At 39.2% G+C, this 24,491-nt stretch overlaps 1 protein-coding gene across 3 annotated transcripts in view; it reads right to left on the bottom strand.

The window, feature by feature from the left end:
* LIN7A (lin-7 homolog A, crumbs cell polarity complex component) overlaps positions 1-24,491 on the bottom strand; it is a 50,205-nt gene that overhangs the window by 16,645 nt on the left and 9,069 nt on the right. For all 3 annotated transcript variants that reach the window (XM_032181713.1, XM_032181722.1, XM_032181730.1), the window contains exon 2: positions 16,046-16,164. In XM_032181713.1, the coding sequence (XP_032037604.1) occupies positions 16,046-16,164 (119 nt within the window). The remainder of the gene's footprint in view (positions 1-16,045; positions 16,165-24,491) is intronic.

The following is a 24,491-nucleotide window of genomic DNA, read 5'->3' on the forward strand; positions in this document are numbered from 1 at the left end:
ACCTTCAAAGATCATCAAGTTGACCTGACCTGCTCAGTGCTAACCAAAAGTTAAAGCATGTTATTGAGGACATTATCCAAAGACACATTGAACATTGGCAGGCATGAAGTAACAACCACCTCTAGAAAACCTCTTCCACTGTTTTACTGCTCATGGTAAAGAAATCTTTCCTTATATCCAGTCTGAACCTCCCCTGGTGCAGCTTTATGCCATTTCCACCTGTCCTGACATTGGTTATCAGGGAGAAGAGACCAGCACCTTTGTCACTGCTTCCTCTCCTCGAGAAGTTGCAGAGAGCAATGAGGTCAACTCTCAGCTGTTCCTCGTAAGACACACCTGCCAGCCCTTTTACCAGCTTTGCTGTCCTCAGGATGTTTTCAAGGACCTTAACATCCTTTTCATATTGTGGAGACCAGAACTGCAAGCAATATTCAAAGTAAGGATGCACCAACACTAAATGTAGTGGGAGAATCACCTCTTTTGACCAGCTGACTATGCTGTTCAGCACACCCAAAATGTAGTTTACCCTCTTGGCTGCCAGGGCACACTGCTGGCTTCTGCTGAGCCTGCTGCTGACCGGCACCCCCACGTCCCTCTATGCTGAGCTGCTCTCCAGCCACTCGTCTCCCTCTCTGTGCTTGTGTATGGCATTACTCTGTCCCAGGTGCAGAACCCAGCATTTTCCTTCGCTGAACTTCATGCTGCTGATGATTGCCCAATGCTCCAATCCATCTAGATCCCTCTGCAAGACCTCTCATCCCTGCAGGGAGTCAGCAGCACCTCCCAGTTCATCATCAGCAAACTTCCTGAGGATGCATTACACTCCAGATCACTGATAAAAATGTTCAGCAGGACTGGCTCTAGACTTGAGTCCCAGGGAACACTACTGGTGACTGTCTGCCAGCCAGATGAAACACCATTCACTATTTTGAGCTCTACCATCAAACCAGTTCATTACCTAGTGTAGCATGAACCTGTTTGCCACATGGCTGGACAATTTGTTCATAAATATGCCAAGACAGATAGTATCAAAGGCTCTACTGAAATTCAGAAAGATTACTTCCACTGCCTTCCCTTCATCCACCACGCCAGTGACCTCATCATAGAAGGAAGTCATCCCGTTTGTTCCTCATACTGTGTGCACTGGTATACAAACATCTTAGAGGTGCTCCTGAATCCATTGCACTCCCTGGAGTGGCATATGTTCCCATTAGCCTTGTCTCCCTCAGACAGCACCATCCTTTGGCATAACTTCAGCATTCCTAATGGCATCGCCCACCCCAGTCAATCCTAGCTATAAAGCCATCTCAAATCAGTTTCAGCAGGTTATGGGCCAAGAAACATTTCCCCCATCGAGATAGATGGGTCCTGTCCATAATTATAAAACCCAAAATTCTGGTGGAAGAACCAGGCTTGGAGCCAGGCACTGATGACCAGGGCTTACCTGTTTCTTTCCCTGTCTCTCCCCATTACTGTGAGGATTGAAGAAAACAGTGTGTGCTCCAGAGTCTTTTAGTTGCCTCCCTAGGGCCATTAAATCTTTCTTGATTGATTTCAGGCTTTCTGTAGCCACGTTGTTGGTACCCATTTGAAAGAGGAGGAACACATAATGGTCTATAGGCATTATGCTTGAAAGCTTCCTGGTAACATCCCTCATCTGGGACCAAGGGAGGCAGCAAACCTCTGTGATAAAGCTCTGGTCTGCAGATGAGAGCCTCCATTCCCTTGAGAAGGAGTCAACTTTGAATACAACTCAACACTGTTTTATCACAGTAGTGGTCTTGATGTTGCCCTTGCTACAAGGCCTCAGATGACTTGACCTTGGATGGAGAACTTGCATGGATGCCTTTTTCCCTCTTTTCACATCCCTCACCTGCCACAGCCAAGGCTTTGTACCTACCCAGTGGAAGGTGAGCAGACAGACAGGTGCTCCTCTCTTGGTTCCATGCAGTAACTTCCATCAGGGCTGCAACCCACACCTGCTGGAGAGCAAAGCAAGCATGCAGAGCAGGCTGCCCACTGACAAAGCATGCTGCCCTCCTCGCACACCCTTCCACACCAACTGATGCACAAACAGCCCTGGCCCTGGCCCTGTCTGTGGCTGCCCCTGCTCTGTGGCACTCCCTGAGGGCAGGCACCATGTGGCTTCCCACCATTTTGAACTGGACACGTCCTCAGCCACCTCCACACAACACTTGGCAGGCCTTCTTGCCTTCTGTGCCTCCACACACACAGCCCCAGGGAGTTGGGGCTCAGAAACCCTCAGACAGCCCTGGGACCTCACCAGCTTTGTGCTCTGCCTGGCGTGTGGTGCTTACTGCTGCCATCGCCACCACTGGGAGTGAGAGCACTCATAGCACACCTGTAGTCCCACTGACTGACCCCCTTATCCAGGGTGTTCTCAGTGACACCTTAGGTATGTTTTGTGCACGAAGAATCCATTCTGTTCCCTTGGTATGTACACAGAACAGATAAACTGAAAGTGCTCTTTGTTCTCCAACTAAATGAGGTGGTGTTTGAATTCTCCTGGCATGAGTACAGCTTGTTGTTCAATCCATAGTACCTGACAACTAATACACATGGTTTTATAAAATCTCTTATTTTGCTGCCTACTATTACCTGTACACTTGATGTCTTCCTTATGTCCTGTCACATCTGTAGATTTGCTTATTTGGACAAATATCACTCAGCATGGAAGATGATAAAGGTGCAGAATCTACTCCTTTGGAAAAACTCCTTTAGGATATTTACTACAGAAGACTGAAAACAGTGACCTCTGTTGACCATGAAAGATGGATCATTCGGAAAGACATCATCATGTAATATTAATGAGTTGAAGAAAGAAAAGTAACATATATGTCACTAATTTAGAAAAGAGTTACAGATCTAATTTTGACACTTTTTACAGTGTCTGAAAGTCTACATGAGTGTTTAGCAACATTTGCTGATAATACATAGTCTGACTGTCTAGTGCTTAGAGAGAAGAGTTTCCACAATTTGTTAATAACAGAGATGAAATTACAGGTGAAACGCCAACGTTTCAAGATGAAAAGCTGCAACGCTAAGGTAAATAGTGACTTTTCGAATAATTTTCCCTCACAGCACATTGTACTCAGACTGTCAGCTTCTGTATGCTGTATGTTCATTAGGTAAAAGCATGCTGCATATGGGGGTTTGTTTGTACAGCCCTGATTTGTGCTGTGGAGCTAGAAATTCTCATCACTGTTTTCCTTCATGAAGCACTGAGATTACAGCCCTCTCATCAATACTGAAAGCACACATATAGATCTCAGAATTTTTCAGCTGCTGCAGGTCATCTTCTCAGAGACCATAATCTAAAGTTCCTCTCCCCCGGTACTAAAAAAATACAAGAGGACCGAGGGAGGAAAATTAAAACTAGAAAAATTGAAGTTGGAAATGAATTCTCCTTGTGCTGTGGCAGCTTGTGCTGGCACAGAGAAGCGTACTTTTTATTACTTCTCCCAGCAGGCGCTGTAGCGAGTCAGATGCAGCAGGTATTATTGTCATGACGATGGTCCTCATCCCCACGCATTCAGCTGGGAGGCAAAGCAGCTGGTTTAGCGTTACTGAAGCACAAGAACCGGGGCTGCTTTACAGGTACTTTAGGAGCTGGCTTCTTAACAGAAATTACTCCATATGGACTCATAACAAAACAGCGTGTTCTGGGCTGGCCTATTTACAGCGATGCGAAGCTTTAGTAAGAGGTTCAGGGGTAACAGGGCACTTAGCAGCCTGCTTTATAAAGGTGGCTAGAGGAAGCATTCTGAAAAAACCTGCATGATGCAGCATATTTTCTGCTGGATTCTAGAAGTTACAATTCAATTAAAGAGATTCTATTCCACTAACTTCTGTAAGAGGTATTCAATGTTTCCTCTCCTTATGCAATATTATATAATTCTGTGTTCAACTGTACCTACAGTGATAATGCTCAACAGATTTTAGGACAACCTGGTCTAAACAGGAAGGTAAAGGCAAGAGGCAGAAATCATTCTGCAGCAATGAACAAATATTCAAACAAACCAAAACAAACCAAAACAAAACAACCCAAGACAGAGTAAATTGTAATTTAGATCTGTGAAGTAGCAGGCCCAGATAAACTTTGCTGAGATTTGCAAGTGAGGAAATAACCTCTTTGAAAACGCTGGGGCTTTCTCAGCACATAAGGTAACGTAAGTGTAGGAGGTTGAAATCAGCTCTGTTTCTATAATGCCTGAAGTATCATACTATATAAATAAAGACGCAAAAGCCTTCCTTCAAGAAGTCACAACCTAAGTGTGTGCCATATGTAAGCAGGGTAAAGGGTGGAATGAAAAAACCTGCAAAAAAGATTGGTGAGTGATGTTTAGCACATAGATCGACATTGTTTGTATTTAGTTTCTTTAGTTTGTCTGCCATTTTTGTTATTGATTCAGTGTGGAAGGGAATTTCATATATTTTTTTGGAAGAGGTCTTTCAAGGAAGGGAATACAGGAGCCTGACAGACTGCATAGATGTGAGAAATAGCATGAAAATAACGAGTGCAAGGAAGACCTAATTAGTTTCACTGCATTTATGTAGTCATGTCAATGGAACGGTATACCTGTGCACCCTTGCAGAACTGAAGGTAAGCTATACAAGAGAAATTATTACCTACTTACACCTCAGTATGATGCTTCTGCCATATACCCATATATCACCTGATGGGTGTAGGCCAGTCCTTGGGGCAGAAGGCTAGCTGCTTTTGTGACAGGGAGAAGTTGCAGTGCAAAGCTGCACAGGGGAGTTGCTGACTTCCACTGCAGTGCCTGTGAATGCCTTGCTTCTGACAGAAAACTTCCACCTGCAGTTAAAACCATCCTGTCTTTTTTCCGCTCTACTTGGTTTTAGTTTTTACCTCTTCGGGTTCTATTCTGTGTATATTTTTCTTTCCCCATAACCTCTTCCTCATATTTTCCATTCTTAACCCAATATATTTGTATGTCTGCGGAGGTGGATGCATTAGTTCTACCTGAACAGACACCTCTAGAGCTGTACATTAGCACTCAATTCAGAGTGTAAGCCTACCACAGAAATGGAAAAAGATGTTTTAAACACTACAAAGACCAGGAGAGACTCTGGTCTCCCTTAAACCTCTTGTTCCATAAACCATGGAACCTCATTTGGTAATTTCTTCAACAATTTGTAACTTTTGGTTGAACTACAGAGTCATTAGAAAGGCCTGTGAATTCAAAGCCTCCTGCTTGTTTAGGAAACTGGTCTTCTAGTTGACAGCGTTACCATTAAAATGGCTGATTTCTAAACTAAATTTGTCCAATTTCAAGTTATAATTGTTGGACATACTTAGGTCACTTTCATCTCTTTCAATAACCTTTCCTTCTCCACCAGAAGTGTTTGAGGGTATTAGTCTCATCTTGTATCTATATGCTTTATGACAGGCTTGTCAGGACTTCAAATAACATTTTCTTTTACAGAAAAACCACAAACCCATCTAACTATCCATTTAAGTTGATGCCTGAACAGATGAACACATAAAATAATGACAAAAGAGAAAAATCAAACACAGCCAGAAGAGTATGCAAGCAATGTGGAAGTAAGCAGCTTACCAGACTACTCTTCCACTCTGATAATGACTTTTTACCTCTGTAACCTTACCTAAGCTCAACACTAATGTAATGGAGCACTGCCATTCAGCCATAAAACTGTGATAGCTCAACGAAAATGGAAAATCTCTAATGATGGCGTGTTACTTTATAGTTTTCTCTCTGAGTACCATATGGAATTCCTAGTTTTTGCATGTGTTTTGCTTCTTTAAATTACCGCATATGATAAGCATGCTCAGGAAAGCATGACTACGTCTTAGAAGTGTATTTCTTCATGAGAGCTGCAGCCTCTTGCTACGATGCTGTACTAAGCACGGTCACACACCACAGTGCAGAACACAGCAGTTCCATCTGAAAGTTTAATGCAGGCTTACTTTCTTTTTCAGCTACCAAGTTGACGCAAACCAAATTTGTTTATAGTGGCTTATTTGCTGCTGATAGTTACTTTTATCTTTAGTAGTTAATAAAAAAATGGGGAAGTGAGTATTCTGGGTAATTGAAAAGAATGAGAATTTGACATATTATTGGTAATCTCACAGAACCACTGGCTGTGGATGCCATGTACACATGGGACATCTGGGTAACAATAAACTTAGATTCTTCTTAAGCACAATTATTTGAGCAAATGAATCACAAGGGCCCATTTTGCTATAGGCTTATGCCACACGTTTGAAGAATTAGACACACACATATTTACACTCTACAGTTTACGTCATCTTCATTCTGACAAAAGGTCCTCTTAACGATGGACAAGCAAATGGATGACTGTGAGCACTGTGATGTTGAAAAGGTTGACAAATACCTTTGAGGGGAAGACTTGATATATTACAAGGCTTACTGGAAGTACCAAAAAGTCTGTATTATGTAAGTTATCTCCTGCAGCTACCTCATTTGGACAACTTGCAGAAAAAAAACACTTTGTGACAATTTGTCTGTATTCATGAGCTATTTATGTCTGATAGAGCACGGTCATTCAAGGTTGTTGGCATTTTGAACATGGTGACATTACAAGCTTTCATTAGCCTATAAGCAGTTAGATGTTTTCATCAGGAAAACCTGGTGTTCATTTTCAAAATTAAGTATCTGTATCATTTTCACAATTGTCATAACAATCCTTCTCCATGAAGTAACACTATGTGCACACGCCACAGGCAGTAGGGAGGATATGCTTTAGAAAGCTCAAAATTGTAAATGAGCTCAGTCTCGTTTAACAAACTGAGGAGATGGGACAGTTTTAATTTCAGAATGTGTGGGAGAAATATTGGAAATGTTGGCTTTTACATTTTCATAGAGGATATTTTATTTAAAATTTTCTTTGTTTGGGGTGCAGGGTTATGGAGAAAACTAGGTCAGTTTTATTAAAGTAAAAAACAAAACAAAACAAAACAAAAAAAAAAACACCAATCCGGATCTTGATGCATTATTAAGCTGTCCTTAGGCCTAACAGGAAAAAAAAAAAAAAAAAAAAAAAAAAAAAAAAAAAACAGGGCTGAAACACTGTAAAAAATAAATGAAGAATAATCACTGTAAGGGTATAGTATTTTAACTTAGAGTAGAACACTGTATGGAGGCTCTATCTGAAAAGCCAGAATACTACTTGCTCCAGCTTTTCTCCTTTTTTTTTTTTGTCTGTGTAGCTCTCTGAAAGCTGAACACAGTTTTGGTCCGTGAGTTCTGGCCATATGAGTGCTGTGCCTGTCCAAGGAACAACCCAACAGGGGTTACGGGCTAGGGCCAGAATCCCTTTCCTCCCTTCAGTGCTAGCAGAAGAACACAGCAGATGTACCAGCGGGAAACGCATGCTGTCACATCCTCTGCTCTGGTGTAAGCACTGACACGTAGTGGATCATCCCGCTGACACATTCCCAGTGCTGCTGTTAGGACACACAAGACCTCTCTGTGCCCTCTCGCTTTCCCTCCAACGTTAGTTCTGTCTGAAAATGCCATTCTGACACCGTGAAGTCTATAGGAATTTGCTTGGCATCCTCTTCAGAATAATGAAAAATGGAATTTCATACACAAACAGGAAATTCTAGGAGCAATAAAAATATGGTTGGGTCATATAGTTTATTTTATGTCCTTTACACACTGTTCTGTACTGGCTCGAAGTCTGGGACAGCTATGATCTGACACCTTTGAAGACAATGCTATATGTGTCTTTGAAGCTGTAAGCTTCACAGTCACTGAACTACTGTCATGAAAGTCTTTTTTGCTGCTTCTACTTCTACTGCACTGGGATCAAAGGAAATAACAACGTGTGTCATTAGATAATTCCCATAAGGCTACTTGGAAGTGATGGGTCATCATTTAAATCTCTATTTTAGACCTTACTGGCAGTTACCTTCGAGCTCAAAAATATGCCAAGCAACAATAAACACTCATTTCCTTCACTTTATCCATAAGTTTGCATATGTTGTTGGGTATGCAGTATGCAATAGCCATATTCCCAAAATTAAGGGCTTTGGCAAAGCCATGTCAAAATCAGCACCTGGACAAAAGATGACATAACGTGAGCCACTCGTGCAAGTTTATCCCAAATGTTCCTGTTGAGCTGAGAAGGCAAGGAGAATGAAGGAAACTGCTGATGTTTCTTGTTTTAAATACTAACAAAAATGTACCTAAATGGAGTTTTCAAATAGTTTTATAGTATCTTTTCTTTTCTGAAGGCATAATGAAAAACAGAGATTGAGGAGCATTACTCTGGAGCCTCGTCAACAACTTCTGTTAAGTAGAAGTGGGGGGATGCTGAGGCTCCATCAAGGCAGAAATGAGAGCTTATGCAGATGCTACAGGGGCTTCCAACAAACTGTCAGCATAAATATTCCTCGGTAGTTCACCTAGCTGCTGATTTCTCTCAAGAGGAAGAAGCAGGCTTCAGATGAACTGCAGCAGAGGCTATGCTGTTTAGCTCTAAGAGCGTTATGTAATGAAATTCAATACTGCAAAAATAAACTAAAATGACAATGCGAAGAAAACAAAAAAGATGCTGAGATGCATCGCCATCGAGCCATGAGAGTGACCTTCTGCAAGACATATGACCACTGCTCTGTACGGTTCTAAGAACCACTCATCGGCACCACTCATCTAAGAGGTTTAGTAAACATGAACCAGCAACCCAGATAAACTAGAACATGGACAAGATATGTCATTGCTTTGATTTTATCTATTGCAGGACTCTTGTTGCACTCAAACACTCCTCTTTTGTGAAAAGCACAACTAAGCAAGCAGAGTGCAAATCCAAGTAGATACACAGCCATCAGCTGACTCGGAAAATTGATCTTTAATCAAAGCCAATGGGAGAAAGCACTGATTAAAGATTAGTGCTATGGTATGGACCCAGATTCGGGGGTACTACATCTGTGAAATCAATGTACTTAGCTCTAGGCGGCTAAAAGAAAAAGTGACAACAGCAGCTGTTTTAAATCTCCTGCAGTGAAGTCATGGAACTCATAGGGACTTAGTAATTGCATAGAGACTTAATAATGCCTTCTCTCAGATAATGCTTGGGCTGCCTGGTAAATTCATATAATTGCCATTAATGAAGGCCATCTGCTGAGTGACAAGGTAATTATTCCAAAAGTTCTCATTCATGCCATCCAGGGCTTGCAAGCAACTGAGTAAAGCTTCAATCATTTATGGCAAAGTGGTAATTGCAACTTCATTGTTTTTCAAAATTTGTGTAATTTCTGGTTACATTCATAGTTTAAAAAAAAAGCACATATTTGAACACAGTGGGGTAATTTTATATAAAAATATATTTTCTGTACTTATTGCTAACTTCAGCTTTTCAAACTGCTGAACTTTCTAAATGCCTAAATACAGCATGGCGACATGACAAAAAACAGTCAGGCCTTGAAGTTTTTTTCTGCCCTAATTTATATACTTTACAAATCTCTTCCTCAACTCATCATTATAGATATAACACTTGTAACCAGGAGAGGGAAAGCAAAACTTGGCAAAACATGAAAGTGTTACTATTTTGCCATACCATCACCTTTGAATGAAACTAAGTAATAACCTTTCCAAACAGGGATGGATGTATTTAAATTATTTTTATCATTATTTTATGTGGCTTTTCATTGCTGGGATGCTGGTCATGCAAAAAGGACACAATGGTGCAGCAGAAGATTCTTGCAAATGTTACCCAGCCCCAGAATTCAGGTAAACTGGACTGGTTCAGCTGACATTTGAACCTACCTCAGTATTTTTAAAAAGTAAAACACTAAAACTTGACAATTAGCAACCAGGAATGCTGTTTTTAATGAAAAGCACAAATCTATCAATGTTTAAGCATGTGAAAATCTGAGTGAATTTGGTCTATTTGGACAAATCCGTATTTCCTACTGCATAAATGCTACTGCTAAATTATCAGTGCAGCAATTCTAAGTAAACTATCTGTAATACCAAAACCAGGTATCAGATTAGCCTAAGGAGAACTTTGCTTCCCTGCCAGTCTAATAGGGCATCATGCTAATCTAACTATACTGCTGTTGTGACCTGAGTTACAAATCTGAGCTGACAAATCTCACTTGCTTCACTCCTATGAGTTGTCCTATTGGCCTTTTGCTTACTAATTGCCTTATTAGTAAGTCCAATATAGCACTTTTGCTTAATCCTGACTAATAAATACCACCATTTGCATGGGTAAATGTGACAGTAGGGGACCTTGGACGTCAGGTTTCATACTGGACCTATGTCACAGTTCTGTGCTGTGAATGATAGCATCTCTAGAGGTAAGTCTTTTCAATATATATGTGTAGAAGTTTCACTTTCTATTTAAAAACATATTTTTTAAAGCTGTGCTTGCCCTGTGGAGGTGAGAGACTGCAAGAATTCTGTTCCTCCTCCTGTAACAAATACTCATCTCCCAATAAAAAGAAAGAGTAACAGAGGGCAGGACTTCTACTCCAGGGCTGCCCTCACTGCCAGCCAAGGGTTTGGCCTAAGGAACCTCTATTTTTACTGGGAATGGGATCCATCAGGCAGAAAACAATTAAACTCTGCTTTCAGAGGCTAGGTTTGGGAGGTAGAGGAAATGCATTGTGTTATAAATAGAATAAACCAATCTCGGAATTCTTGAAACACAACAAAACAAAGACTTTCAATGGCACCTGTAGTTCTACATTAAAATTCTAAATGGGTAATTTTAATAAAAGCATGAATGAAAAGTTTTGCCTGAGTCCCGCTGACAGCATTACTGTTACATTTAGTACAGCCCTTTAAAATGGAGTAAACCAGCATGCTGGATTACCTGAAGTGAACAGCCAAGGCTTCTGGGTGTCATAAATAGTAAAGTAATAAACATAGGCTGTTTAGGTTGGAAATTAGGAGAAATTTCTTCTCAGAAAGAGTAGTCAGGTGTTGCCACGGGTTGCCCAGGGAGGTGGCGGAGTCACTGTCCCTGGGGCTGTTCAAGGAAAGGTTGGACGTGGTACTTAGGGACATGGTTTAATGGGTGATACTGGTGGCAGGCGGATGGTTGGACTAGGTGATCTTGAAGATCTTTTCCAACCCTAATGATTCTATGATAGTATTGCTAGACTCAGCTTTCACCAACTAGCACTCTTCTTCTGGTTCTTTAATACTTGAAAAAATGCGTATCAGGGTTAGTTACAAAAAGCACACACAGCTTGAGAAAATGACCAGATAGTAACACATTGTGGGATTCCAGTCATTCAGATTGCTAAAGCATGAAAATGACAATCATTAATTAAAGAAAATCATTAAAGAAAATCATGCCAACTTGGCTTGCAGAACTGTATTACCTAGCATATAGTGAAGCTATGTTTTTAATATCATAAAATGTAATCAAATGTATCTCAGAAGTAATTGTGGGGGGGAGTATCCAGATCTCCTCAGAAATGGGTTAGAGTTCTGCCACTGCCATGTTTTTGCCTGGAAGTCACTAGTGGTCTCCAAATTTTTAGGATGCTCCATCCTTAAGATAATTTTATAGTAAGTATAAAAGGTTTAAATTACCAAAGTATAAACCAAACTGTCTTCAAAAACAACATGCTGTTCCACAGACTGTTTTCATACAAAACACACAACAGTATTTTGTCTTGACTGTTCCTCCTTTTAAGAAACGATTGTCGTTGACCTAATCTTGCAGAAGTGCTGATGTGCAATGACCTGATATTTTGGTGGGAGTCATAAGATAACAGAGTAAAATAATGGCGACTGTTGTGCTTCTGGCTGCCACACAGCATCTTATAAAGGCCTTCTGAACAGATTATGTTTGGTATTGATAAATGTTTCACTATTGGGATATATCAGTCAGATTTATTTTAAATAATATCCACAGAGAAATACATTTGATTTGATCTTGAAATAAAAATGGAGAAGAGAAGGATGGGTAGCAGGAAAGCCGGATACTCCTGAACGTTACACTACTATTGAACATACAGAAAAAGAAACTTCAGAAACAACCTGAAAGAAAACTTCAGCTCATAAGGAGACGCATGGGCTTATCAACCTGTATCATTACTCTCCTGGCATTTCAGTACTGATTACCAAGTGTTAACAGTAAATAAAATTCTCATAATCTCTTAAGGCATGCCATATTTTCTGTTGATGATTTAGTGTGTTTTGCTCCATTGTTCAGTCTAACTTCTGTGCCTACAGCTCTCTTCATGGTTTATTGCCATACCAGAAGTTCATCATATTTTACAGTTCACCTAACATCCTTTTCACTGACTTACAACAATTAAAGACACTTTATCAATTCAGGTTGCCTAGTTTTTGTTTGTTTGTTTGTTTTGTTGTTGTTTTTTTTTTTGGTTGGTTGTTTTTTTTCTGTTGTTGTTTTGTTGTTGTTGTTCTACATGAATATACCTTCTTAGTATTTCGGTTATGTATTCACTCTTTGTGCCTTGCAGTTCATCTCTTTCAGTAATCCCCCAGCAATCAGAAGAATACAACACAGCAACGACTTTGAATAAATAGCAAAAACACATAGAAGAAAGGACTTAATAGTATAGTGGACGAGATTCATGCATCTTTTGCTGGGTGACAAGGCTATAGAAGCTTAATTAATTTTCATAAAGCTGGAGAGCTTTTGAAACAAATAATTTTAAAATGCAATTACTTTAAAAAAAAAATCAATTTGCCTGTGACCAAATTTGGGTTACCTTGTCTTCTGGACTATGTGGTACAGCTAGGGGTCTTCAGACAAAAAAGGAAATACTAAGGCCATTACATACTTCAGTTATTTCCATTATTTTCAGAGCTAATACGAATTCCTTCCTAGTGCCAGACAGAATATTTCAGCTGCTGGTACTTATATTCAGCTAATTGAGAACCATTAATCACCATTTCCTGACATAGTATCCTAGAAAAATGCCAAAGTACTTCTATTTAAATTTCATTCACTCAGACGCTTTAAAAATATTTTATTTCTGTGGAATATCAGTTTGGGGATTTGAATTTGTGGGTTGATTTACCAAATAAGTTCCCATAAATACAATTCATTAGAGCTATTTAATAGATTCCCACATATTAGACTGGAATGTATATCATTAATAAAGTATCTCATACTTTTAAAGGCTAATTGATCATAAAGGTGACCTACTGCTTCTGTAGTTAAATAATTCCTAGTTACAGAGGGACGAGTCACAGCCAATCAATATTGCGTGGATTATAATTTATCTTCAATCATTTCATCTGCACTCAGCACAATATTAAGTCTCTCTGGGACACCCTTTAACAGTCAAACTCACTGGATAGTTAAGTTTCCATAATTTCTTAGACTGGAAAAGAAAATGTTTATTTTCCTAAGCTCCCTCATTATGGAATTTATAGGACTATAGGCATCTGCATTAACCTGCTTTATTAGATTTTCTGATGAAAGAAAGTTAGGCTCAGACCTTGCATTATATAATGTACACACCACAATGCAAATCTGAATCTCTGCATATATTTAATAAGCAGCCTCTTCCAGAATTTGCATACTAATACACAGCCTGCCACTGCTCCTCATTCCATTTCAATTACTCCTACCTACTGCTGACACCCTGCCTACTGCACTGCTTTCACCAGGAAGGCTTCCGTGCTCCTCACAACTTTTCACATTACTTCCTGTCATACTTTCTCTTGTATGCTCAACAACTCTTCTCCCTTTATTTTTGTAGGTGGGTAAGAGAGGGAATAAAAAGCTAGTCTCCACACTCTCACAGCTTGCACTCAGGCTAAGAGAAGATAAACAATGGGAAGGAGCATTTGCAGGGGAATTTCTGTCCATCCTCAGCTATCTCAGGCTCAAATATGCTTGGGGAAGACTTCTCAATAAAATAGCTACCAGTCTCTCATGAACTCCAGTGCACACAAAGGACATGCAAGAAGGACATCCCTGATTAATTGCAAGGCAAAGGACAAATATTCTGCAAGCCCTTGCTGCAGAGCTTGGAGATGTCTAACAATTCAACAAGGCCAAAACACTCCATGCTTTTAAACTATTATTTTTTAAATGGAAGAAATTATTTTGCTGGAATTTTCCAACATCTTTTCATCTGGCGAAAAAAAAGAGCTACAGTATAAACTTTTGCCAAAGGTAAGTAACTGAAAAGAAGAGTCACATTTTGTACAACCATAAGTATTGCCAATACATATATGTCAATTCCTCTGCCCTCCTTGGATAAAAGGTTTTGCTACTGGACATTTTATATTGAATTTTTTCCTCTAAGAAAATATTTTTATATGTCATTCTGACTGGCTTTAATATTTTTTTCTTGTAGAATTTTGTTCTCCAATAGTGATATATTAGATAGATAGTCGATATGTATGTAATATATGCTAAATATTTAAAAAGAAATAAACTATTTTGTTTACGAAGTTGGTAACAATGACCTAACTGCTCATTCATCATACTCAACTCTTGTATAACACCTAGCTGCAGGCTTATCAAATCAGCCATTACCTGGCCAGTAAGACTCTAATAGCAATCAGATTGCCTGCCATTTGCAGATTGTCTTTACAGGACACTCTATAAAGACCTTTCATGCCATTGAGATGGTTTTGTCAAAATTCACTTTCAGTTTGCTGAACTGACAGTGCATTTGTCTAAGCCACTTTCCGACCTCCTAGGCTCTGTATCCATTCCAAAAAGCTTCTTGTCTGTTTCTGTTACAAATATTTTCCAGAGATGAATGTAAATTTGGTAAGATTTAACTGATGATGAGAGATTGAAAATTCCTGTAACAATTGTAGTGCCAAACTCTGCTATATGAAGAAAACTAACTTTTCAATGCTCTGTGGTCAATTAAGGAAGCATTTAGTTAGTTAAATGAAAGGACTAGTCAGAGTATCAGCTTTTCAGGGTACATAGTGACATTATTTATTGTCTTTGAACACTATTCGCATTAAAAAGCCTTGAAAACAGCCATTCATTTTAGTGGAAACCTCTCTCTGTTTCTCACATTGAAGAATATATTCCATAAAACAAAGAGCGTGATTGCGTTCTGCTTATTAAACTGATGTCTGTTCTTCTCTTTCTTCCTTCCAGCCACCCAGCAGTCCACTCAATCAATGTGCTGCTGTTGCCTAGTTATCAGGAATTCAATCCTGCTGCCACTGAGGTAACATTAGATTTCCCATTGATTCAGTGCGGGAGGACTGGTTCCAGGCAGTAGATAGACAAACTGAAACACAATTTCTTACAGATTTTCTGGAAGAAAAAAAAAATATTGCCTTCATCAGGGCATTTAGAGCTGCTTCGGACAGGCAGACTAAAAACATCCAGTTTAGTAGGTAAGAAATGTGACACGAAATTTAGTTTTTTTTTGTCTAAGAAACTTCTTTTAGAAGTATTTATAATGTAACTGCTTTAAAGATACTACTAGTATGTGTGTAGGAAGGGAGGTGCTTCTTCTTTATCTTGCCTTGAAGAAATCATCATTTATCTACTGCTAGGCAGAGCTTAGGAAGGACCCTGACCATGCCTTGCAGTGTAATGATCACAGTTCTTAGCAATCTAACAAATATTTCTGACATGTGGAGCAAAATCCACTGGGACCTGACCACTGACTTCAAATGCAAGATTCCTGTTAGCTCCAGTTATCTTCCATGCTCTGATTATATCTCACACCTGAGTTCAAAGAAAAGGCATTTAAGCTTGCACTGACCCAACTTGGCTTGTCCCCATGTGCTGTACAGGTTAGTGTAGACACTGAAACAGCATCAGCAGAATACTAAAGTACTAGTTAATCACCCTTTCCCCTCAGCAAGGCTAATTGCCTCAGGCTTGATGCTGACGCAACTGGCAACTGTTCCGTGTCTGCTCTTCAGTAACTTCAGCTTCCTGCACACTACAGGCAGCTACAGACACATCTCAGATCCATTGTCTTATATATAAGGTACTCCTGCTTCCCCAGCACTGAAAGGCAACTGGACTTTTATTTTTATGATAGGAATGTTACTCTGAGAAATAACTGAAAATCTCACTTCCATACCTCTCTGATAGCTGTACAAAACTCACTCTGCAGCACCTTCTTTAGAGACTGTAGCTTGTGTACCGGTACTTCTCCAGATTCTTGCAGTTTCTCCAGTAGCTCAATTGCTCTTGCAACATCTGAGTGGAAAAAGAAAAGGAGTACAAGTCAGTATAAACAGAGGTTGTAAATGGAACAGCAACTAGTAAGTGACTAAACCAGGGCACAGTGATGGTGAATTTAAATCCACTTTAGCAATAACTATTGTACTAATCTCGCGTTATACCAGCCTCAGATAGGTACCAGCACCAAGATCCAAATCCAACAAACACGCACACACAATGCTACATTCTCAATTGCAAAACTTTTCTGGAACAAAGCTAACAGTTCAAAGCAGCTAATCCACATCAGCAGACCTTAAATATTTCTTACTTTTCTGCATACAAGAAAGCAGCACTGAAACACTGGGGTTTAATTTCACGAAGTCTGAAAGAATGAGGCTGAAAGTACACTAACAACAATGTGCAAGAAAAGTATTTTATCTTCCCTTCTCTTAAATCTAAACATAAATTATGGATAAAGAAAATCTTCTAGAGACAAGTAAGAGTCTGCTAGTGAAGAATGAGAAGCCTGCTAATGAAGAGTAAATGAGAGTATATGGGTAAGGCTCTTATCTAAGTCTCCAAAGACCTATGCTAAGTTTGCTGATTTGCCATGTAAAAATCCATATTACCAACAGAAGTGCTTTTGGTGGCCTAAATCCTTCTTAAACCTGTGTGTATCATCAAGGGCAAAATCTAGGTGTTTCTGAAGAGCAGTCCAGAGGGCTTAAGTGAGTAGCCATTCAGAGTGGTGAGCAGGACTCTGGTCCAGCTGAACCAGCCCATAACCTCACTCATAACATTTTTCATCTTTAACACAAGTTCCTAATTCACACACTAATTACTAAGATACTTTAAAAAAAAAAAAAAAAAAAAAAAAAAAAACACCAAAAAAAAAAAAAAACTGTCCATGAGATGCCCAACAATCCTTTATGGCTGGGGACACAGGAGCAGAAGAAATACTAGCCTGTCTGACAGAGGCTAGCCTTATAAAGAAAGAGACATTGACTCATTTGGAGGAGTGAGCTGAGCAATACACATCCCAGTCAGCCTTCAAAATGGTAGAGCTTAATAGACGTTTTTCTCCTCCTGTGCCATTTAATGCTGCCTTGAGGCTCATCCTGTACATTTGCAGATATAGCTGAACCTGGCAATGCTGTTGCCTTGACTGTGTGGTCACTCTCACATCTTCTGGTGTATTTTGCATAGCTACCAGAGCCACTATTGGTGAACTGCACTACTCTACTAAAAATAGGTCTGTATCCTAGCAATTAAATGAATTTATAGTACTAAATGATAAATGAATAATTGAAGTATTTTAATTCTGTGCGTTAACTGCGCTATAAAGAAATAAGCTCCCTCCCCCTTGCCACACCACTCCAAAACATCTACAATGACTAGATGCATCCCTGTATAATTCTCCCAGCTGATGACAAGGATTTTACTGTTTGTGACTGGGAGATTATGCTAATTGAGAGAGTTCTTACAATCCTTGGCTTGTAGCTGAGCTATACTGACCAGATGTCTTAGACATAAAAGACGTGAGAAATTTTCTGGAAATAGAAAAGAGATAACAGTAGATGAGCTGTAATGGGAATAAAACTATAATAACGTATTTGCATTTGTAACACAATAATTATTATCCATCTGCATCGGTGTTAGGAAAAGAGAAGATGATGCCTCAAAGAATTTACAAGTAAGGTGATTTACACAGGAGGTAAGCAACCGGTTAGTGTGGTAGGTTATGCCACAGCACCAACACCCAAATAATTCCCAAGCTCTTTTACAGACCCAAATATGAGAGGAAACATGGCAGAAAGCATGCAGTGTTTATTTAAGAAGGAAGTTTCCCCTTACCAGGCTTCAGTTTACATTGCAGAGCAGTCTTTCATGCACACTCTACCGAGTGTACATGAAATTTCAGATGAAACTAAACCTAAACCCATGCTCAAAGACTGCACCCATGCATTTACTCCAAGCTGTGCTTCAACTGCTAGTGGGTATCCAGTCCATGTCACTAGGCCACGGCCAGTCTGAAATAACCTCTCCATACAACACACACGATGTGGGCATGAGGTCCTCAGCACCACCTGCCCTACTTCGCTGATCTGCCCATTGTTCCACTGCACACTATCCAATGTAGCCAATGTCATCCATAAGGGGTCATCTGAGACCCCCGAGACCTTGGTGTGATGGGAAATAGGTTGTATTTCCTTCCTTTAATAACCCTAACGAGAAGCTTAAGGTACACTTAAAAATTGAAATTGCTCAAAGCACAGGAACTTAAAAGCAGCAAAGGCTTTTTGCAGATCCTTTATACAAGGTGAATTCCAGCTAAAACCGAAGAAAGTGCTTATTCAAAGAAGTGATGTCACTGGCAATGAAGCAGATTTCAAAGTCACATTGAAGAAAAAGCATATAGCACGGAATCCACCCCTGGTGAAGTCAGACACGTCACTGCCATATGTTTCAGAAGTACTGGTATTCACCTGCTGGGATATTTTTCTTGTCTCAAACCCTCCTTTGATTACAAATGTAATCAGCTTTGCTTGCAAAAGTTATCATCAAGTAATTGTTCTTAAATACCATTTTCTTACATACTTGTGGAAAGCACAAATTTATGAAAAGTGTGGGTGTAAGAAATACTCCAAGAATTATGTTAAAACCAGTTAAATTTTATGTAAATAAAATACTCTTGCTTTTCATTTCTGATTTGTCCTTTCTTTAATCAAAGGTATTTTTGAAACACAACAGAAAATAATCTCTTGCCTACTACATTATAAAATATGAACTCCATTATATTAACATTAAGCTGATGGTAATGTCACTGAGATCCATCCTCATTTCCCATATTTACATCCCTCATAAATTATCAGGAATTTTGAGTAATGATGTGGGTAGAATTATTCCTCTGCATTCTATGATGCGTACACTTTGAAAGGACTATGCACTTATTTGCCCTCTTTTTATTATCCAATGCTCTTTTTTATTATTTTTTATCTCTTTCTTCTTACTTCCTCCTACGTACACAAAACTCCTTTCTTTCCCATTCTCCTTAACATTCACTTCCCTTTTTGTCTTCTCATCGTGATGCTTGCCTACAGCCTTTCAGGAAATAATAACGTTTCAGTGTGGTGGGTCACGTTATCAGTGAAACACAGAGAAGGCAGGGGGCTGTGGGTGGAACACATTTTATCAAGTGCGCTCATCAAAAGAAAAGCATGGCTCTCAGAGAAAAAAAAAATCTCATTCCAAGTGTTCTTTCTGTTTTCATTTGAATGAATTTTCATCTGCAATGCTAGTGGGACAGAAGCAGGAGGTTACTATATAGACATTATGAAAGAGAAGTATCACTAGAACACAGAACCAGCAAGATATCTACTGTGATATAAGAGGAACATTTCCATGGAATACTAAATGAATTCTGTAGACGTAGAAATATATCACAGCGCAACTGATAAAAAGGTCTTCCTGCCTAGTTACCACTTTTTTCTTCATGCTTTTGTTCTGGTATTACAAGCTGTTTTCACTAGCTGATTTTGTTCACATAGCTAAGCAATAAACAATGTAGACTGATCTGTTTAATTAGCTGGATGTTTTGAAAAGTAAATGTTATTTCCAATGTTTTGCAATCCAGCTTTTACGACTTGATAATTACGAATCCATGCATTACAGAAAGAATCTTGGCTAGTCTCCACTCGGTGGTCCTTCCACAGGACTGTTAGCTTTGGGCAGATGAGATCCAGCATTCTGTGAAAGTTGAGTGTGGTTTCATGCTGGTATATTTTGTGCAGGCTAAGTTTGTTTCAATTTCACCGAATCATAAAATCATAGAATCATTCAGGTTGGAAAAGACCTCTAAGATCATCTAGTCCAACCTTAATTTAGTCAGATACGTTACACATTACTAGGAAAAAAACATAGAAAATTATTTTAGCTTGTTAAATGCTCCCCATCTAATACCAGAGTGACTCTTCAAAAAGAACGTACTTGCATGCTTTGTAATGCAAAATATGGAAACTGGTGTGTATCTACCAGCGTTCATCCTTCCTGTCGTGCTCCTCCTCTGTGAGCAAGTCAAATGTCAGTATGCAGTCCTTAAAAGAAATATATTATCCTCTGACTTAAGAGACAATTAAGCAGAAAATAGTATGCTCTGTAATGCTAGCTTGGGTTCAAACAGTAATTACTCAGAAACATAGTATTTCTATACTCTGGTAAATATTCTAGAATCGTATTGTTGGGTTGCTCCTGAAGCAAAAATATGGTGATCACTTGCTTTTTAACAAGACATGAGGAAACAGACTTCTCACATTCTCAAGGTCATTCTGCTGCCTCATTCATGTTAATTGTGGAGAACTTCAATGACTTAGTATGCCAGTTATTAAGAAAAGTAAATGTGCTGAATAAACACCATGCTTTGGTACCTCACAAATTGATAGCAAGGACACTCAGTAAACCTCTGATACATTCACTAACTTCACTGTGGCATTACAAAAAAATAATCCTGGCAATTTACAAGCTATATACCATTGTGTCCAAAGACCTTTAATTAGGCTGAGCGTGAAGAATTTACATGACATAACAGGTCTTCATAATTGTCAGCTTTTGTTTCTCCAATACTTTTGTTAAGGTTTAGTTGTTCCTTTACAGCTCATGAAAACATATTCCCGAATTCTGTTATTCTGTCAATTTTTTATCATCACTTCCAAAGCCTATGCAGGATGCTTACTTAGCAAACTTCTTCAAATACCATCAAATGACAGTAGGTGATCAACGGTCAGGCAATTAGAATTCCATAGTGATTAGCAAAGTTCATTCATGATTCATAGCCAGTAGCCCTAATGCATTATATCAGACTCTCTCTGTGACTTCTTCGTTAAAGCACAAGCTGTAGAAGATTTTCAGTGTGTATCTTTTGAAAATTTTCTGAATTACTAGAGCTCTGCTGTCAGCTGCTGCTTTGCATAACATAACAATTCCCACCCTGGTATCAAAGAGCAGAGTGTCCCATGTCCCTTCATTCAGCTCTTTGGTTCCTTGCTAACGGCACAGTGCTCTCCTGAAATACAACTTAATACATTTCATCTAACCTAGAGAGTTCAGGAAAATTAAGGCAGAAAGCAGACTTTTTTGCCAATTTGAGTTGCTGTGTTTGTCTTGCCCAGAATTTCATGGCAATCAGTAAGCGTAAAGGTGTACTTCACCACGGTAAATCAGACTTGATGTGCAGGGAGCAACAAGCCAAGCTGTTAGGATACAGCAATACTATTCAGAACTTGATCGTGTATATCTGTGAGGTCTGCTCAAAATAATTATAGCAAGAATAATAATATCAGTGCATTCATACTCAAGTTTAGATGACATGGGTAGCAGTTAGAGATTTACTGCAGTGTCACTTCATACTCCTGTGGTTAAACATCACTATGAATGCACAAATAAATGTAACAAAGAGCAACCAAACAGAGCCCTCATGATTCATCTCGTGGTGAGGGTTTCAACTCACCACACTTCTGATGCAGACATCTACAGCTCAGCTTCTCACCCTAGACTGTCGCTACTTTTGATGAAGAAAAACAGACACTTTCAGGCTACAATTCATCTGGCCTAATTTAGATGAGATGAATCATGCTCTGGGAGCGCCTGTTCTCTTTGTTGACTACAAAGGGAGAATAGATGATTAACTCAGATGTACATGCCTACATCCTACATATTAAATGGTATGATGAAACCCACTCTTATTGTCCAGATACATTGTGAATGACTCAAGCAAATTTACCTCCGTGTGGTCCAGGTGACACCACATTTGATAAGAACAGTGTTGTCAGCAGGCAGGCCAATATGCATTTTAGTTAAGGCTTTTAAAAATGTCTTAATCAAAGATTTTATTGATTTCTTTTCTTGATGTATCAACCATGAAATAAGATTGAGCACACTTGCATGTGTCTCATTTTGCCTGACGTGATGTGACTGCTCCCAGGGACAATGGTGCAATTTCCCTGAAGGTTCCTACATACATTCCTCCACTGCCTCGGTCACAGAAGCATAGAATCATTCAGGTTGGAAAAGACCTCTAAGATCATCAAGTCCAAGCGCCAGTCTAGCACATTCATTTTTTGTGGCCACTCATCAGACTCTGTTTGGGTTTAAACTGATCTATTTCTGCATGTTTGTGCTACACTCAGGCTTTATCTGGCTCTAGCTTCTCGGACACACCACAGCCACACAAAATCCTCAGCTTCACTTGGTCTCCCAGAAGTAAAGCCTGTGACCCAGCTGCTGCACACCCCAAGGCAGTGCTAAGCACCACGAGACTTCCCAGCAGCTTTGGCAGGAGAACCGGAATATGACAGTAAAGGTCTGAAATGTTTTGCTAAATAACTTATAGAAAGGACAGAGTTTATTTGCAGGGAAAGCACAGTCACCTTTAATCCAAAATACAGACAGAAACTGTGTGGAGATCTCTCCGTCCAGCATCCTCAGCACTACAGAAGACCCTTAAGGTTCTCTTCAGCAATTTCAGTCACTTTTGCTGTTGCAGGCATACTGCCTTAAACACTGCCATTTCAGGCATGCTGCTCCTGAAAACTCTGCTTAGCTTGTTCAAATTGAGCACTCAAAAGGTTCCTTTAAATGAAAAAATATGCTCTTTATATTCTCTGAACCTCACAACATCTACAATGACCAAGTAATCTTCCCTACTCTCAAACTCCAAAGATTTATCTAGTGATTTCCATTCTTCAGCTAGGCATTTTTCATAGCCTTAACCTACCACGAAGGCCACCTGGGAGAACTGGATTTGCTTCACCTTGGTCAATCTTCTTAACCTATTCATTGCTGTATAAGGGCAAAGCCATTCCTCTAACTGTTTGAGATTGTTAGATGCTTTGAGAGAGTGGCTTGGTACTGTCACATTCCCACTACTGCTTTTTAAAGGAATAATAATAAATCATGAAACAGAAGAAATTGAATTAACAGGTAATTCAAGATTGTTTCAAGATGATGGGTTTCACTGGCTTAGCTCTAGGCCTGAAGAGCAATAATACAATTCAGAATTTTCAAAGATGGGGATATAAAACTAACCTTAAAACCAAACGATTTTAAAACAGTGAAGTAGTTTTTATTCTTCCAAACCATTAGTTTCATTACAATTTCTAAAGCAAGGCAGGTGACGAGGTGCATAAATGTGAGTATGAAGATTTTCACCACATGATTTTACCATCTGTGAGTAAGCAAGACATTAAAGATAACACCAGCCCTTTACATTTGACAGCACCCACTACTTTTGTATAGAAGACATTCAACACAGCAGCAGTATGAAAACAAGTTCCCACATTATCCTTCAAGAGAGAGGGTTAAAAAATAAAGCTGAAAATGCAAAGAATAGAGAAGAACTGAAGACACTGATATTTCCTAACACATTACTTAAACAAGAATGACATTTTTTCCCCTGCATTAGCTATGGAGAAAAGAGAAGGGAGTGTAAAATTTCTTTTTTTTTTTTTTTTCTTTCTCTGCATATAGATTCAATTTTATATTGTTCAATCATGCCTGCTCTTTGTGATCAGAACTATGATTTATAGCTAGCCACTAACTGCTGAATAGAACAGATGAGACATGATTCTGATGATTTTTCTGAGTAGGGACAGTTAGTTATGAATATGACACAAAAAGAACAAGGTTTGTTAGACTTTGAAAAAAATGTATTCAAGTAAATATATATTGTATATATTTCGAATATATGTGTACATATTAATTCATTAAGTAAAATAATTAAATCCTCATTTCCTGCAGGAAGCATAATATGTACATATTTCTTTAAAATAAAAAAGAAAAGTAACAGTATTTAAAACAGTTATTTGCCTACCCAGAAGTGTAAAATAGCGTTCCGTCTTGGCTTCCTGAAACTATGAAATAATGGCAAAAAAAGAGCCCTCTGAAGCTAAGCTATAAACCCCTGAGAAATTGTGAAATTCAGTAGGGTAAGGACCTGGCTGTAATAAATAAGTTCTTGCAAGCTGAACTCTGTGGAAATAGGAAAACTGTATATTCTCTCCTGTAGCCATTGGTATCTTGTAAAGAGATGTCGAGAACTCCTCCAGCCTCAGCTGTCTCCTGATCACATAGCTTGGTTTTGCAAGAACAGTTCAGCAGAACCACTCTCATGCTGGAGTGGAGCTGTTTAAAACGGCAGGCAGAAGTATGCTGGACACCTAGCTGAAACTGCAAATGTAAACGCTTTACAGGTTCTGATCCCAAATTAAAAAAAATAAAAGGCTGCTACATTAAAATACCCCAAGGAAGGGTCCTTAATTGAAACTTAATAGAATGCTTGCTTTTGTGTTTTAGTCTGCAAGCATACAGAG

The sequence above is a fragment of the Aythya fuligula genome, chromosome 1, assembly GCF_009819795.1.
Source record: "Aythya fuligula isolate bAytFul2 chromosome 1, bAytFul2.pri, whole genome shotgun sequence".
NCBI lineage: Eukaryota > Metazoa > Chordata > Aves > Anseriformes > Anatidae > Aythya > Aythya fuligula.